General features: G+C 50.3%; 1 protein-coding gene across 2 annotated transcripts; it reads left to right on the plus strand.

The window, feature by feature from the left end:
• Window positions 1-8,900: 8,900 nt before the first annotated feature.
• LOC108528190 (nuclear pore membrane glycoprotein 210-like) lies at window positions 8,901-17,538 on the plus strand. 2 transcript variants are annotated; one of them, XM_017869871.1, is made up of 4 exons: window positions 8,901-9,081; window positions 11,812-11,892; window positions 12,693-12,935; window positions 17,305-17,538. In XM_017869871.1, exons 1-4 carry the CDS (start codon window positions 9,007-9,009, stop codon window positions 17,314-17,316), a joined length of 411 nt encoding a protein of 136 aa, XP_017725360.1. In that variant the 5' UTR covers window positions 8,901-9,006; the 3' UTR covers window positions 17,317-17,538. The 2 variants fall into 2 exon arrangements, 1 of the variants encoding a protein (XP_017725360.1); XR_001885067.1 differs by lacking the exons at window positions 8,901-9,081; window positions 11,812-11,892; window positions 12,693-12,935 and adding an exon at window positions 13,952-14,078 and having other exon boundaries at window positions 17,305-17,503.
• Window positions 17,539-18,056: the final 518 nt, after the last annotated feature.

Genomic DNA, 18,056 nt, shown 5'->3' on the forward strand with positions numbered 1-18,056 from the left:
AAGACCGAGAGGAGGTGACTTGGTCTGAGGGAACCCCCGGGAAGCCAGATGGTGTAACCTCAATCTCTGTGACTAAAAGGAGCCACGGATGCCGTTGGCAGAAGATGCTTCAGTTTCATGCTCCAATTATGTTGTTTCTGACTAGCACAAAAAAGTCAAAGGGAGAAATAAGGCAGCACCAGTGAACCCAATGGACAGCTGGGCCAAGGGAAAAACCAAGTGGTTGGGGCAGTCAAGCTACACTTCTGTGTTTTACTACATTGATTATGTTCTTCTTAATATTATTTCAATTGGCAAATCATGCTTGTATTCATTTATGAGATACAGTGTGAGGATTAGATGGATGTGTGCACCATGGAATGACAAAATCACACTACTTAGCATCTGATCACCTCAGAAAGACAAATCCCACGTGATGTCCCTGAAGTTTCCATCTAAAAATGTTGACCTCATAGAAGTAGTGAGTAGATTGATGGTGAACGGGGGCTGGGGAGCAAGTGTGTGGAGGGGTGGCAGAGGGAAGAAATGGGGGCTTGTCGGTCAAAAGACCACAGTCTCAATAGGAAAGGAGGAAGGGGTTTTGATATCTAGTGCACAGCAGGGTGACCAGAGTCAATGGGAATGTATTGCATACGGAAAACACCTGAGAGAGTCCATGTCAAATCCCTGCATTCAGAATGGAGAAAATAAAGGCCCTGAGGTTCAAGAACATTTAAAACCTTGTGAGAGGTTGACCATGTGTAGATTCCAACAGCTGTGGGTGAGAGCTGGGCAAGATGACGACGCTGCCATGTGCCCAACACACCTGGCCCAGAGGCATTCAGCAGAGGACACAGGTGTCCAAGCTGCTGCCAGGGTCAATGAACAGGATTCAAAAGTCAAGAGGGCATCTGGCAACCCTGTGGCCTTCAATGGCCTATCCAAAGCTACGGGTGAGCTGAAGGACAGCCTGGAGTCTCCTGAAGAACTGAGGGCCCCTCCGCCCCACCTGGCACAGGGCACCATCTCTTCCTCCTGTCTGTCCCCTGCTTCCTCTGTCCTGCCATCTCCCCCTTCCTCCCTACTCAGCTCCCTGCAATCCTCTCTCCACCTTTCCAAGGTAGACACAACTTGCTGCTCTCCTGAGGTCCCACTAAGATTGTGGCTTCTGGTTCCCACACCTCTGTGACTTGATTTCCCTGGCCCCCTCCTTCACTTCCTTTCTGTTTGTCCCAGCCCCACCCCAAGTCCCTCTCTGCCAGCTCCCTGTCTGCCATTCCTAATCCCTTCATCCTGATTCCTTTTCTGCTACATTTTCTCTAGCTAAGTCATCTTTTATTTACTTGCTAATAATCTATCCCTTGGTTCCCTGGTTGTCTGTCTTACGCAACGTGGAGTGATGAAAACCTAGAAACTAGAATCTAACTCCCAGCCCTAGACAGGACTCAGTTTTTGTAAAAGGGAGGAAAAAAACAAAAACAAAAACAAAACACAAAAGCAAACCTCAGCAAACGAACACCTAGTCTAGAGCCTGATACAAGTGTCACTCAAAACGTACTTCCTTTCTTTTTTCCTTCCTTCCTTCCTTCCTTCCTTCCTTGCTTTCTTCCTTCCTTCCTTCCTTCCTTTTTTTTGAGACACAGTCTCACTCTGTCTCCCAGGCTGGAGTGCAGTAGCGTGATCTCAGCTCACTGCAACCTCCACCTCTTGGGTTAAAGCAATTCCCCAGCTCTTCCTACAGCCATGCGAGTGAGGAGAACCTCACATCTTAAATCTGACTGCTTGACCTATGCCTCGTTTTGTTTACTTTCAGAAATTAGAAAAAAACTTCCTCATTACCAAGAAGAGAACAGCTTTAAGTTAGGAAAAATGTGTACAGTGCCATTGAAACCGAGGCATCCTTTCATTCATATTCACTTTGCACTTATTATTTTATGTAAGCCCTAAGGGTGGACCTGTGGCCAGAGAGATAACTTTTATTCAAGAAATAAGAGTTCCTAGAGGTCAGTAATGGACTAGGCTGCCTCTGTAGGTAGAGAGCTCCCTGTCTCTGGAGGCATTTGAGCAGAAGCTGGGACACTTGTCGGAAAGACTCAAGGTGGGATTCCAGTATGGGTGTCAAGTTTCTCCAGGAGACCTCTGAGCCCCTGTTGAATCTTAAAATGCTGCGATTCTAGGAGTGCCTCCGCAGTTCTGTTTTACAGGTGGCCACAGGGGAGCTCGGGCACTCTCCCTCTCTGGATTGTGGACTGGCCCCTGGCCTGGATGAGTGGCACAGAGTGCCCATTGCAGGCAGGACCCAGGATGAGTCTCCACTATGGCAAGCAGCAGCCCACGCAGCAGGCCATGTGAACTGCCATTGTCCAGAAGTTTCCTTACATGGAGGCGCCCTGCGCACTGGGGTCTCCACTTCCCCTCATTCTGGGCTTGTGCCAAAGATCCTCGCAACTCTAAATGGAAATCGGCCGTGGTTCCTCTGGACTCCTCTGAAGCCTGTGGGTAGAATTTTCCAGGGACCGTTGACATTAGAGGCAGATCCTGGTGGCTTCTCACAGGCGGCTGTGTCTGAGGGACGTCTACATGTGGCTATGCCTTTTTCCAGCTGCTGAGGAGCAGCACAGAGACAAACAAGCCCCCGACACTCCCCAGTTAACTCACAGATTTCCTTCCTATTGATATACATTCAGGACGCAAGGATGGCTCACGGGCGTGCTGGCTTCGGAGCGTCTCTGGGGGGCTCTCTGGGGCTCATGCAGCAGGGATCCTGTGGAGGTTTTTATGTCCACACAATGGTCATGGGCTGTGCAGGGTTGTGATGAATTCTGCTCACCCAGCCCCAAAACACTCTGTAGGGGCCTTTATTTTGTTTTTGGCTGGTTTGTACATGGAGCTTTATCTGATTTAAACCTAGAGTTTCCTTCTTCTCAACAATTCTTTACATTTCAATCAAGTTCTCTGGGTGGAACCCATGCAATAATCAGAGCAGGGGAAGGAGCCTAGTAGGCACTTTACGCTTTTCATTAACCTATGCACTCAGCGACACTGGAGAGCCTGTCATGTGCCAGATGCTATGCTGGGTGCTATAGATTTGTCAGGGAATGAGGCCGGTGGCCCTGCTCCTATGAGGCATGGCTTCGTCTTTCCATCTCCTGGGTCCCGTGAGGCACAGCCAGTCATGGGGCCCGTGTTTAGGTGAGGACACACGTCCAGGATGAGGGGGAAGTTGGTGGAAGCTATGGGCCTTGAAGTCAGGTGCATCCTCGTTTTCCCTGAGACTGATCTGTGGACATGATGCATGTCCCCAGCCGTTGCCCTCGGGGAGGTCACAGGGCTGGCCAGGTCCCTGCATAAACTTTCATTCAGCACCCAATCACAGTGCCTGTGATTTTCACATTAGCTTGGGTCCTCCTCTTCGAGCTATGATGGGGGGTAATCAGGGACACAGACCATGACACTCTTGCATGGCACAGCCTGGCCCATCACACAACATTGATGGGTCATTGACATGGGCAGGCTTCAGGAAACAGACATTGATGGGTCCAGTGACATTCAGAAATATCCTCAGGGTCCCTTCTCCCCTGCAGTTGCCACCTGTCAGGGACAAGTCTGAAATGCAATCAGGACCCCAGGAAGTGGGGGCTGAGATGATGTGTGCAGAGTCTTGGGGCCTGGCAAGCTCCAGGCCATGTGACAGTTTCAGCCCCCATACGCACAGAGCTGCCTCTGGCTGCACTCACAGCATCTTAATGAGCAATGACGCATTTGTCATCTCCCACTCGATGACAGGACTTTCCCCTTGGCCTAGTGTTTCCCGATGTTCTCAGGTGGCACCTTTAACACTCAGAAATTAGAATTCATTCTGGACATGGGTCACCACCACCTCCTTCCCCTCGTAAATGTTCTCCCATGTGTCAATCAGGAAGCAGGTGGGTCCAGAACACATGGAGAGGCCAGGTGGTATGAGCCGCATACGCAGTGTAGAGTTAAGAGTGGGTGCAGGTCCCCACTCTGCCACCAGCTAGTGACCAAGTGTCCTCAGTTCCCCAAGCCTCCAGAGTTGCCTGGTGAGGACTTCCTTAAAGCATCACTGTGAGGCACTGTGAGGCCCAGTGAGCCACTGTGCACCATCCCGAGGGGCAGGCCAGGCTCCGTGGGCTCCAGAGATGGTGGCTGGATGCCTATCCCCTGGGAAGTCAAGTGGAAGAGCAATTGATTTCCCCACTGCCATTTTAATGTGTCTTTAAAATGTGCAAAATGGTTCTGAAAGAGAAGAAAATGAGCAAAAACCCTTCCCTGCGTTACCCTGTGTGGGGCTCCTTAGTGGGTGCACCATGGAATTTCTTCACATTGTGAAGGATCTACCCACTCCTGACAGCAGTAACTTTTGCAGGAGTTTGAAGTCGGAGTCTCAAACTCTGATTCTGGTGAATCAGCCCCAGCAAAACAAGAACTGGTGGCTCCTGGACCCCATTCCTCAGCCCATATTTGACACTAGGCTCATGTGGTGATGGTTCAGATCACATAGCTACTGTTTTGGAGTATAAGCATGATGTCCACTTTGTGATCTTTATTCATCTACTGTAAGTCATTGTATGGAATAACCCAGGCATGCTGCGTCTGTATTGATGTACCCTGAATAGGTGGTATGTGCAGCTCAGGTCAGCTTGTTGATCTCCTGTGCCCCCAGCCAATTATGGGCTTGGGCCTTTCTCAGCTTGGTCTTTGCCTTTGGCCACTCTCCCTCCTCCCCTCCCCGCAATTCCATTTTGGCTCCAAGAGGCATCCAGCTCCGTTCCCCTGGGAAGTAGAGAGTTGGAAAGGAGCCTAAGCTGGGAGTTAAGAGTATCTGGTTCTATCCCCAGTTCTGCCTTTTCAAAGCCACACCTCTATCCTGTCATCTGGGCCTGTTTCCTCATCTGTATATTGAAGAGGTTGGACTAGAATCAGCATTTGCCAAACAGGTGAGGGTCCATGAGGTTTGCAGGTGATTTTCAGAATTTCCAAGGCTTGACAAAGCTGGTTTTACTCTGTAAAAGTCAAGCAGGCTGGAGCACCAGGTTCCATGACCTTATCCAGAATTACTCAGAACAGTGGCCCTGGAGCTCATCCAATCAAGACATGCACGGGGGGACCAGTCTGGGCCAGATGCTGGGCTGAGTCCTGAGGGTATGTGAGTGCTGGGGACAGCCTGGAGAGGAAGGCCAAGTGCACTGCAGGCCCCATCAACAATGATGGCCTGCAGCAGGTCCAGCCCCCGGGAGAGGGGAGCAGAGGCACTGAAACCACTGACCTGGATGAGGCAAGATTGTTCTGAGGAAGAACACTGGACCTGGGCCTGAAGGATGACTTGGAGCCAGCAGGTGGAGGCTGGGGAAGAGCCCTAGGTCTTTAAGGGGGCTTCGAGCCCCAGAGGCAGGCAGACAGAAGGTAGCTGGCTGCATGAGTGGGAGAGAAGGCCTGTGTAACTGGAGCATAAGCATGGTGGGGGAGTGTGATGTGTGTGGAAACTGGAGAGGAGGCAGGGGCCAGACCACACCAGGGTTTACAGGGCATTCTAAGGCTTTGGGCTCATTCTCAGAGCACTGGGCAGCTGTTGAAGGGTTTTCATCTGGGTGAGAAATTATCCTATTTGGTTTTCTCTTTTGGGTCAGAGACCTGATTTTGTATGTGTGTGTGTAGGTTCTTGATATTGAAACTAGCTTTGCAAACCCTGAAGTGCTTACTTTAAAAACCCCTGCTACTCACCCCATGAATATGAGACCACAAACAGCAAGCAACAAAGCCAGGCCCAGATAGAGGAGTGGGGCAGCTGGCTGGACTCGCTCACTAGCTCCATGACCTGTTCCTGCCTGCCCAGCTCCAATACCACCTGGATGAAATACACGCCTAAGCAATAAGGCAAGTTGTATGCAGTCCATCAAACAGACACGTTACGTGTGTGAATCCTGTGCAGCATGAGAGGGTGATTTTGATGCACTTTTTTAGGGGAGAAAGTCCTGAAGACAGAATACCTAAAAGTGGGTAGATGGCCAGGTGCAGTGGCTCATGCCTGCAATCCCAGCACTTTGGGAGGCTGAGGCAAGTAGATAAGGAGGTCAGGAGATTGAGCCCATCCTGGCTAACACAGTGAAAACCCATCTCTACTAAAAATTAGCCGGGCATGGTGGCACGTACCTGTAGTCCCAGCTACTCAGGAGGCTGAGGCAGAATTGCTTGAACCTGGGAGGCGGAGATTGCAGTGACCTGAGATCACGCCACTGCACTCCAGCCTGGGTGACAGAGTGAGACTCTATCTCAAAAAAAAGTGGGTAGACAGAAAATGATTAAAGTGGGGGCTCTTAGGCTGGGGCAAGTGGATTGCCTGAGCTCAGTAGTTCAAGACCAGCCTGGGCAACACGGTAAAACCCCGTCTCTACTAAAATACAAAAAATTAGCTGGGAGTGGTCCCAGCTACTTGGGAGGCTGGGGCAGGAGAATTGCTTGAACCTGGGAGGCAGCAGCTGCAGTGAGCCAAGATCGTGCCACTGTACTCCAGCCTGGGTGGCAGAGCAAGACTGGATCTCCAAAATAAAAAATAAAAAATAATGGGGTTCTTGCCATTATTCAGGCCCAGGAGTTCAAGGTTGCAGTGTGCTGTGATGATGCCACTGTACTCCAGTCTAAGTGACAGAGCTAGACCCTGTCTCTAAAAAAATGAAATAAAAAAATAAAAACAAGGATCTATTTTAGCCACAGTGGCATACACCTGTCATCCCAGCTGCTGCTCTGGAGGCTGAGTCGGGAGGATGGCTTGAGTCCAGGAGTTTGAGGCTGCAGTGAGCTGTGGTGCTACCACTGCACTCCAGCCTCAGAGAGAGAGCAAGACCCTGTCTCTTAAAAAAAATAATAAATAAATGTTAAAAGGGTCTTTGGCAGTGAAAAGGCTGGAAAATCCTAACTCTGGTTTGTTCATTCACTCACACCTTTGCGGTCACTGCTTCACACACAGCTGGGGCTATTGATCAGATACAGAGTTGAGCGAGATGCATGGAGCTTACACTGGGGTGACCTCGTGGGCTGCTCCCAGGTTCTGCGATTCAGTCCGTTCTGGTTGGAACTTCTCACAGACAGCTGCCGCTGAAAAGTAGCTGTCTTGTTTCTGCCAGTCCCTGTCTTGCAGTTTCACAGAAGACCTCACGGGGTGCTTCTCTACCGCCAGGGCTGCAGCAGCAGGTGGCCAGCTCAGGACGTGGCATCCTGGGACTGCATTCTCACTCTGCCCCCAAGTTCCTGCACATCCCAAGGTTGCTGACTGCCCCTCTTGGATCAGCTTCCATTTTCTTCTCTTTGTAAAATGTGCAAAGTGGAGATCAATGTTCAGTGAGATCTAGCGCAGCACTGACATGTTATATCCCAAGCCCATCTCCTGGCCAGCAGTGGGGCTCGTGATGAGAGGTGGGCAGGGCACTATTTGTGGTAGGATTTCCCTTGTCCACTGCTTTCCAGTGCTGGCCTGGTGGGCTCTGCCAGTGGGGTGACAGGCTGGTGCTGAGGGCGAGGCACTGCTCATGGACCTGAGCAGAGGGGGGCTATGCATGTAATCTACCACCCACCCCTCCACCCCGGCCCCGAACCTTGCAGGTGCACCCTTTGCGCCCTGGCTCGTCTACCATCATGACCCATGACTTGTGCCTCGTCTTCCCGTCCCTGGCCAAGGCTGTTGTTTACGTGTCAGACATTCAGGAGCTGTATGTCCGTGTGGTTGACAAGATCAGTGGAAGCTTCATGACAGGGCCCCCTCAGCAGACCTGCAGGAACTGAGAGTGAGGGGGCTGTGGGATGTTTCCTATGGCCTTCGCTTTTGCTCCTGGAGTCTGCATCCCTTCCCCTGTGAGCTTGCAAAGCTGTCTTCTATCTTCTTCGCTCCATGTTGATGATGCAGAGTCCCTCCAATAAGGGACTTCTTCATCCCAGGTGACATCTCCATAAGGCTTGGCAGTAAATCCTGCTGGAAGCTGCCTCTAAATTAGCCGTGACCTGGGAATTCTTGTCTTTTAGCTAGTGTAGGTTATTAATCAGCCAGGCACACGTCTTGCTGAGCATGGATTTTCCCCCGAAAATACAGGTTTTGGGTTCTCTGGAGTTTCAGTGGCAAATCAGTACAACTCACCCATGCCAAGCACCACTGCAAAAAAGGACAAGGAATAGATCTTGTTTTATCTTTCACATCAATAGGGAAATTTTACTACTCCAAATATCTGAGGTGACTGAAGCTGGGCTTCCAGAGGGCTGTGGTTGTGATCCCGAGTGGATAGAAAGGCTGGTGATTAAAAGGGCCTACTAGGCTCCTTAAGAAGCTATTATGCTCTACCCAGCGACCACATACTGAGAACTGCTGATCCAAAGGGAGGGTTCCAGCTGCATGAAAGGTCCTTGTTTTCACTTCTCAGGAAGTGGAGCACAGTCACAAACAGCAGAATACGCCCTAAAGAACCAGAGAGCCTCGGCCGTGGCTGGGAGGCAGCCCCCAGGACCCTGGGGCCCACGCATGGGTCACTGCTCACAGAGGGGTGATGTCCACACCCTGACTTTTCCTCTCATGAAACATGTAGGTCATACTCGATGCCGTGGGTTCAGGGCACAGCAGTTCCTTCTCTCCTCTATCTCAAACGGTCCTTCCCCCGCTCGGGCTGACTCTGAGGAAGGCAACAGTGCTTATCGGGGTCATGATGGAGGTGAGAGCTGAGAGGCCACATCATGCTCCAGCCCCAGTGTGGGCCACTGCATGGCAGCCCCGGCTCCTGGCACACTGCCTCTGTCCCAGCACGTGGTGACTGTGTAGAGGTGGAAGCCATCAGCACTGGGGCCCTGGTTCCATCTGGGAGAGACACAGGCTGGCTGGCACAGTAGGCAGTGATGCACTGCTGTTTCCTCCCCACTCAGGTCACCTCTGAGGGCAGCCCCCAGCCTCAGTCCAACATCCTTTTCTCCATCAGCAACGAGAACATTGCGCTGGTGAGCACTGCCAGGCTGGTATGAGGCCTCACCATGGGGAAGGGCACTGTGTCTGGGCTTGTGCAGGTGGTGGATGCAGACACTGGCAAGGTGGTCATCATCTCTCAGGTAACAGACGTGCTCTTGGAGACTGGCACTATCCGAACTCCCCAGGACAGCCAGCTCCGGTGATAGGCCACTGCTTCCCAGAGCAGCTATGCCTGAGACAAAGGCCTCTTTACTGTGTTTGGGTTCTACCTCTGAGGACCACCTCTCTCCAAGGGTGCTGCTTCTGCCCCCTGGGTCTGCAGTCCCTCCCAGGGCCCCCTGTGCAGGACAGCCCTGCTGACATGGGAGCACCCAGACCCCCAGAGGTTGCTCTTCTCCAGGCTGAGTCTCCCAGTCTTTCCAGCTGCTCCTTACAGGACAAGGTCGTCAGCAACCCCCGGCCCCAAAGGGCCCTCCCACTGGAGGGTAGGGCAATCGTGGTGAGGGCAGGTGCTGCTCTAAGCACTCTGCCTTCATGTCCTTCAGTCCTCTCGGTACCCTGTGCATTTTCCTGCTGTCCCCCTTTGATGATGAGGAGACTGAGGGACTAGCTAAAGGCCCACAGCCACCATGTGCCAGTTCTGGGATTGGGCCCAGGGCCGCCCAGCATCAGAGCTCTCGGGCCTTTTTTTGGTCACTCGAATCTGGGCTTGAGCATGTGCTGATAGTAGAGAAGGGATGCTGTGGGCTGAGCATGTGCTGATAGTAGAGAAGGGATGCTGTGGGCTGAGCATGCCTTCTGGGTGCATTGTATGTCTCCAGAAAAGTGCGGTGTATGTGTGGTGAATTAAAAAATTGCACTTCAGCCCTAGAGTTGTATTTCCAGGTGGGAGAAAAACCTGGGTCATCTGCTAGCATCTTCTACACCAGCCGACGTTAAGTCATCCTCCCAGTCTCTGTGCAGGGTGGAGGACTTTCCGAATTGCTTTTCTGGGCTGGCAGTGAAGGTAGGAGGCCAAGTTAGGACAGTCTTCTCCCCGGAGGGTCTCCCTGCCCCACTTTGGTGGGATTGACTCAAGCAGATGAAAGTCGGTGTCTGGAGAGTCTGACAACTTCCCTGCTTTGTGAGGGATGGGTCTCCTTTGGTCCTCTGGAGAGGAGGTGAGAAACCATTTCCACCTTCTGACCAAGGCTCAGGGCTAAAATTGGGGCCTTTGCATTCCTCATGACCTCCTTCGCCAGCAGTGACTTACAGAAGCATCTCAGGGAAGGTTGCTTTGGGGTTCCGCTCATGGCTGGGCCAGAAACTTGGTCTGTAAGAAGAGCCTTCTGTGATGTTTAATGCAACTGTGGACAGAAACCTGTTTCAGAATCAGTCATCCCATTCTTCATGAGAACTAGGTCCCCTGGAAGCAGTCCGTGCAGTCCTGAGTGTAGAGCATGTAAACACAGCGCCCCAGGAGCTGGAGAGTGAACTGCCCTAGAGGGGGTGCAGGGAAGTCCTTGTTTTCAGAGGCTGACTTTGATCCGCCATTGAGTTCAGTGATTTACTCCTTTTCCCAGCATTTTCCGTGCCTGTCCAAGTATCCCCATTAAGCCACAAAGTCTGAATCGCAGAGGTGGATGCCCAGATCCAATGTGTGTCGATTTCCAAGACAAAGTCTTGGGGATGTTAAAAACTACCCTGAGAACGTGGCAGGGTTCAGATTGGCTTCCCAGAGTGTCACATGCAGGACTGTGACTTACAGACAGGAGGCCTGGGTTTTTTTTTGTTGTTGTTGTTTATTTGTTTTGTTTTGTTTTGTTTCTCTAAAAAGGATTGCAGCCTCAGGAACTGGTTCATTTTCCAGTAGCTAAAAGGGTAGCTGGCTGGAAATTCAGCCAGAGGGGCACAGACCACTGAGTATCCCTCCTCTTTGTTGTCTGACTTTGCTGGCATTCCCCCCTCTGGGTCCCCCATCTGGTGGGTTGGGGAGGTGCTGGGGAAAGGCCCTGGTGGCCCTTGGCAGGTGGAGGGGCTGCATCACCAGCCCCATCTGAAAGGCATCTTCTTGAGCCCAGGCAGGCAAGGGCTTCGCCTGCAGCCCCCGTGTCCTTGCTTGGAATGTGATTCTGGTCAGATGCTTCCAGTTCCATCTGTCCAATCCAGGTCACACGAGCAGCACCCCAAGGCCACAGGGAGGGCCAAGACTAGCAGGAGGAGACTGAGCAGAAGGATAAGTGAAAGGAGGGGAATGGGTGCTTATCAAGCACCTGCTATGTGTCAGGCATTAGCCCAGGTCATGAGGCACAGAATGTGGGCTCAGCATGAGTACATGGCAAAGAGTCTAAGAGGTTTAATCACGTCAGTTCCACATTAGTCAGCTGCACTAGAAAGAAGCCAGGAGAGTTAGATTAATAGGAGTATGGAGTTGAGAATGAAGGAGGTTATAAGGTCTGCTCTAATCAGATTCCACTGGACTCCTGCATTTGTCCCTGTACTCTGTTTAGTCAGATACAGGCAAGCTGGATTTGGGTTTGGGAGGGTCTGGAGACCTGTCGCTTGAGGGCAGCCTGGCCTAGAGAAGAGCAGACCCCAGTCCCTGGCCCCAAGTCTGAAGTGCTGACCTGGAGCAGCTGGATGAGACAGGGTGGCAGCCTCAGAGCACTGGGCTGGGACCTGCGGGGCCGTGGGAGAGGCAGTGGCTGGCTCATGCAGGGTGAGCCACCCACTAAACCAGGCCTCTCTTGGCAGAGGAGCACGTGCTGGGCATCCTGAGGGGCCTTCTCACCACAGCCTCTGATCTGCAGCCTCCTTCCCTTGAGGGGTCGCATTCCTGGCCAGCACAGCGTCCTGGCACCCCACGCCTGAGTGCCACGCTCTTTCCCCAGGACCTCGTTCAGGTGAAGGTGCTGCTGCTTGGGGCCATGAGGATCTGCGCCCCCTTCACGCGGATGAGGACGAGCACTCAGGTGAGGGGACCTCCTGGGCTCTGAATCCGGGTTGCCAAAGAGCCACTGCTGGAACCCTGTCCTTGAGCTACAGCACTTCTCCACCTCCTCCGTCTGCCCAGCCTGGGTATCTAGGGGCACAGTGGCAGCTTCCCGCCCACCCCTACCCAGAGAGACACCCTCCTGCAGCCACTGAAGAAGGCCTGCTTCCTGCTAGCCTGTCACCTTCCCACACCTCAGATAGCACCAGGCGCCTAACAGGAGCGTGGTGACCGTAGCACTTACTCCACTTCATGCTGTCTTGGACATTAATCCGTTTGGTGTTCATAGCAGCCCTGGGAGGCTGGTGTCAGAACCATCTCCATATCGCAGATGAACAAATGAACACACAGAAAGCTTAAGATTCATGCCAGGGCCACATAGCTAGGAAGTGGCAGCACTAGCAGTAGACTGGGCAGCTCGGCGCAGCACCTGCTGTGGCCTTTTGCCGTCTCACCTCCACTTGTGCCCTCAGCAGACTCTCAGCAAATAGAGACTGATGGAGCCAGGGACCCCACCCTTGTGTTCCCTGTGAGCAGGGACCCCAGCTAGATTAGGAGAGAGGGGCCCGGAGAAACCAGCACTGTGGGGCAGGGCAAGCTGTGCTGCTGGGGAACACACAGCCTCCTAGACCTCCAGGGACTCCTTCCACAAATGGGTCTCTTGGCCATGGGGGGGCACAGCCCACTGCAAGGGAGGGACAGCACGGGAAAAACAGTCCCGCCTCTGGTTTGACTGGTATTTCATCAAAATTCCCAAACGTGTGCCGTGTCCTTCTCTAGTTGGGGAAGAACTGGGTACATCTCCTACTGCTTGAAGGAGGCAGCACAGCTTCTGGGGGCATTCCTAGTGCTGGGACCCCGCTGGTCACCAGGCCTGACTTCTCCCCACCGATGCCCATCTATATCACCCGGATCACCAACCACCAGAACCCTTTCTCCTTTGGCAATGCCATGCCAGGCCTGACCTTCCACTGGTCTGTCACCAAGTGGGGCATCCTGGACCTCCAAGGGCAGCACCACAAGGTAGGCAACCACCCACCGAGAGCTCACCTCCCACCCCTGTCCCAGGCCAGCACCCTGAGAGACAGGGACTTCCCACAGGAAGTCCCCACCCTCACACCCAGAGAGGCCCTTTCTGTCCTCTCCCAAGTCTCAATGGGACTCCCTTCAACTAAAGGCTAACCACACAGACAGGGTGGATAGGTTCCTCTCCTAACAGAAGTGGCCATGTTGGGAAGTCACAAAAGTCCTAGGAGGTCAGAATCTGCAGCTTCTGACCGTTTTCTGAGATGATGTCTGGCAGCCCTCAGTTTCCCCTGGTTTATCCCAGAGGCCAAACTCCCCTTCCCTTAGCACAGCGAGGGGCCCTGGCTCCTCCTGAGATGTCAGAACTGGAAGGTGCCAGGGAGAACCTACTAAGTCCCTCTTTGTGTTAAGCAATGCCAGAAACGGGAAGGGACTTGCCCAGGGTTGCCCAGCAAACCAGTGGGGAAATGGGACTGGACACCAGCCCCTGTAACTCCAGGTTCAAGCCCAGGTGGACCTTGGGCACACAGGACCCAAGCGGAGGATGGGTTGAAAGGTCGCTTCCTGCCCGCTTCAGGGACAGTGGGGATGGAGGCTAGGGTAGAGGCCCAGGCCTGGGAATGGAGTTTCCCAAAGGCTGTCTGAAGCTTGTCTAGTGTAGGACGAATGCCTTCCGACTCCGCCCAGTGGGAACAGGGTCCTGTCCCCAGTGCCTGGGGGCTCTCCCAGATTGCTCTAATGGAACACAGGCAGTGAGACTTGTTAACAGATATCCCAAAATAGAGCCATCTGTGGGTACACACTGCAAAACCCAGCATCGCTCTGGGGACCTACACGCACTGAAGGCTGTGGGACGTCCTGTCATGAAGACCCCTGGCTTGCGCCAGTTGGCCCAGTGTTTTCCAAATGCGCATTGTGAGACGCAAGCAGGGCGGGGCCCGTGTGCCTTTGATGGGGGGACCATGTCTGTGAGACCTGGCCCTGAGAAGCTTTCAGTCTTCGGGGGAGTGACGGCAGCTCATTGCAGTGGGGTGAGCATCCATGTGCATTGGGTGCTGTGAGAGCTCAGAGCTGGGGCTGAACGAAGTCTTCACAGAGGAGTCATGTTTGAGGATGAGAGGAACTGGCAAAAGCCTGGAGGTGGGAACTCACTTGACATGTGGCAAAAGTAGCAAGGAATTCTGAACTTAGGGTCTGGGGTGCCCCTTCACGCAGCGAGAGACTGGAGCTCACTGTGTCTCAGTGGTCGTTAATGTAATCATCTGTGTTTATTTAACAAACATGCACAGAGCACCCGACAGAGGCTGAGGTGCCCTTGCGCACTTTCCAATAGTGCCGCGTCCAGTCCTCAGGTGAGGCCTGCGGGGCAGGGGCCACAGGGGCTGCTGCCTGCTGATGTCCCTGAGACGGGGAGGAGCTGGGAGGGAGGGAGTCAGACCAGTTTCCTCTTGGACAATCACAAGTTAGTTCAGATGATATTAACCACAGGCCCAGGGCTCAGGCCCAAGGGGCGTCTATCTGGTCTGATCAGAGGCCAGTGGGGGGCTCAGGGCACAGCTTTACCTGCCAGTGAGTGACTGCCCCTGAGCCAGGCTGGGCGGCCGAGGAGGCAGCAGCCCCGAGGGGCCTTAGAGAGGGGATTTACACAGGTGGTGGACACATCTGGAGTCTTGCAGAGAAGGGGCCTGGAGTTCCCAGGTAAGTGCTGCCACCATGGGCTCAGGGAGCCACCAGGGCCCCGGAGCACCTCCGTGACCCAGGATCAGATCTGAGCCAACCTCATGAGGCTGATCATCTGCTGGACTGACTCCTCGCCAGGCCCCTGTGTGTGTCTATGTGGATCCTACAAGAACATGGCCAGACAGAGCCAGCCAGAGGGGCCTGGGAGGTGGAACGGGGGTTGTTCTGAGACGGTGGCAGTGAGGAGCAGGATGTCTCCATGAGAGGAAGGTGGTGCCTTGCCCAGGCTCAGTCCTGGCACAGTTACTCTGAGCAAGACCCTGGCACTGGAGTTGTGTGTGCTGCCCTCCGAGCTCACATTCTAGCAGGTAATGTTCTCTCTCACTGGGCATGGAGGGAGAAGCTTGTGTTTCCAGGCTCCTTGAAGGAGCTCCCATTAGGCTGCACGAACATGAGTCTGCTTGCCTTTTCTCATCACATCTCTGACCTTTTCCTTTTTTTAATTTTTTTTAATTTTTTATTTTTTTCACACGGGGTCTTGCTCTATTGCCCAGGCTGGAGCATAGTAGTATGATCACAGCTCACTGTACCCTCGAACTCCTGGGTTTAAGCGATCCTCCCAGCTCAGCCTCCTGAATAGCTGGGACTACAGGTTTGTGCCATTACACTTGGCTGTTTTGTAAATTTTTTGTAGAGACGAGATCTCACTATTTTGAGTCATGCTAATCTCAAACTCCTGGCCTCAAGCGATCCTCCCACCTCAGCCTCCCAAAGTGTTAGGATTACAGGTGTGAACCACTGCACCTGATCTCTACCTATTGTTAGTTATTTGTGTCTTTCCTCTTTATATCTACATCAGTTTTCACCATAGAGTTGTCTATATTACTCATTCTTTTCGAAGGAAGTTTTTTATTTGATTGATCAAATTCACTTTTGCTTTCTAATTCACACATTTGTACTTTTACCCTTGTTAGTTCCTTTGTTTTATTTTCTTGGAGTCATTTTGCATTTTTTCCTATTCCTTAAATTGAATATTCAATTTATCTCCTGTTTCCTTTTATAAAATAAACATTAATTTTGCAAAAATAATACATGTTTATCTTTTTTTCAAATAACTCAAGCGACACGTAACAGTTGAAGGGTTGGGAGGCCGAGGTAGGTGAATCACCTGAAGTTAGGAGTTTGAGACCAGTCTGGCCAACATGGTGAAACCTTGTCTGCACTAAAAATACAAAATAATAATAATAATAATAAATAGCCAGGCGTGGTGGCGGTGGCCTGTAATCCCAACTACTCAGGAGGCTGAGGCAAGAGAATTGCTTGAACCCTGGAGTTGGAGGTTGCAGTGAGCCGAGATCACATCATTGCACTCCACCCCGGGCGACAGAGCAGGACTCCATCTTTAAAAAAAAGCTGAAGGGGACAAAGCAAAATATAAGGTAATGATCATCTCAGAGTCTCGCAAGAATGATTTATTGTCAATGTATGATGATCATTATTCCAGATATCTCTCTAAACATTTGAATAGATAGAATATAGAGAGATACTATTTTACAAAATATGGTCATGCTAATTGTAAAATAAAACATAAATTAAATTTTAAGAAAAAAGGCTAAAGTAAAACTGTAGGAATTATTCATTCAAAATTTTCAGACTTTTTTTTCAAAAAAGATGTTAGTTCCTCAAAGATCTCTTTAAAAAAAAACATGATTATGAAACAATGAAATTGAAGTCATTATTATTAACAAGTTCCAATTGTCAACTGTATGTTTTCACTTCTTGGTAAGAAAAATAAAAAAATTAGAACACTTATACTGTCTCCTACCTCTCACTCATGATTTTGTACATTTTATCATTATTTTTTTACATTGTCAGCCTCTGTAATATTAGTATTCTTCTTGGTAACCATACTTCTCACAATTTAGTTTTACTTGTTGAAGTGAATATTTAAGTAGGTTTAATGTCAAACACTAATCTTCTTCTCATGGCTTTTGCATTTATGAATTTTAATATTTTAATCGCTTCTTTGTTGCTTAGTTCGAATTGTTCCAAGTACATTTTTTTCAAAAAGGATCATGGTTGTTGTCTGCCCTGAGCTTTTTCATGCTTGAGAAGGTCTACCTGGTACATACATATATACATGAATGGTTTAGCTAACTGTAACATTCCTGGTTCATACTTTCACTCTGAGCTTTGTACATTTCCCTCTCTCTCTTCTGGAATGGGGTATGGAGATGGACAATTCTGAGAACAAATTTCCACCTTGTATTGTGTATTAGCTATTTAGTGCTGCATAACAAATTATCCCAAAACTGGGCAGCTAAAAACAATACATACTTATTATCCCACAGTTTCTGTGGGTCAGAAATCTGGAAACAGTTTAGCTAGATGATACCGGCTTGGAGTCTCTGTGAGGTTGCGGCTAAGCTGACAAATGGGGCTGCAGCCACCTGAAGCTCACCCAGGGCTGATGGATTTTCTTCCAGGCCCACTCAGATCCTTGTGACATGGGCTTTTTGGGGGTCTTCATGGCGGGTTACTCCCTTGATGAGTGACTGAAGAGACAGAGAGAGAGAGACAGACAGAGAGAGAGAGAACCCATTCTAGAATCCACATACTTTCATAACCTAACTTCAGAAGTGACATACCATCACCGTCACTTCCTGCTGCCTTTTGTCACCTACAGATAAACCACTAAGTCCAGCCCACATTCAAGGGGAGAAGAAGTAAGCACCACCTCAACCACAGAAGAACAGAAAGAAGTTGGGAGCATATCTTTAAGACAACCACATACCAGGAACTGCTTTTTTGTGGTATAGATAACTATCTTTTTTAAAATTTACCCTTGACATTTGGAGACTTCATCCAGTTATGTCTGAGTTGCAAATTCAGGTATATCTCTAAAATAATTTTCTTTGATTACATCTTCACATATTGTTTTCATTTTACTTATTCTTTCTTCTTTTTCAGGAAAACCAATTATATGTTGGATTTTCTTTGCCTTCATATTTAATATATCTGTAATTATTGTTATAACTATATTGTTTTCAATTAATTTTTTCATTAACTTGTGTTTCTTCTAGCTTATTTACCACGTCCCTGTGTTTTTAGTTGTGTTTATTCCATGTGCTTCAGTATATAACTATTTGTATATAGATTTACTGCAGAGTGCAAAAGCACATAAAAACAGCAAATATATTCTATATGCAAACAGCTATATATAGTTGCTGCTTTTAATGTGGTCTTGTGCTCTGTATTATTTTTGCTTTTTATTTCTTTTCTAGGCTCTTCCCCTTTCTCTTAATCATCTAATCACATTCTGTGGGCTTATTATCTCTTCTTTAAAACTTTATACTTTTTCTTGAGCTTCCTGCTATTTTTTAAAAGACCAATCATGGGGATTTTTTTTCTTTTTTCATGTCAAACAGGTAATGTGCT

The sequence above is a fragment of the Rhinopithecus bieti genome, unplaced genomic scaffold (genome assembly GCF_001698545.2).
Source record: "Rhinopithecus bieti isolate Rb0 unplaced genomic scaffold, ASM169854v2 scaffold_5333, whole genome shotgun sequence".
Lineage (NCBI taxonomy): Eukaryota > Metazoa > Chordata > Mammalia > Primates > Cercopithecidae > Rhinopithecus > Rhinopithecus bieti.

Excerpts from the sequence above, each read along its gene's own strand:
- LOC108528190 (XM_017869871.1), top strand. The coding sequence starts at position 9,007 with ATGGGGAAGGGCACTGTGTCTGGGCTTGTGCAGGTGGTGGATGCAGAC. Across the intron at positions 9,082-11,811 it reads AGGTGGTCATCATCTCTCAG|GACCTCGTTCAGGTGAAGGT; the intron begins GTAACAGACGTG and ends CTCTTTCCCCAG. Across the intron at positions 11,893-12,692 it reads GGATGAGGACGAGCACTCAG|TTGGGGAAGAACTGGGTACA; the intron begins GTGAGGGGACCT and ends GTCCTTCTCTAG.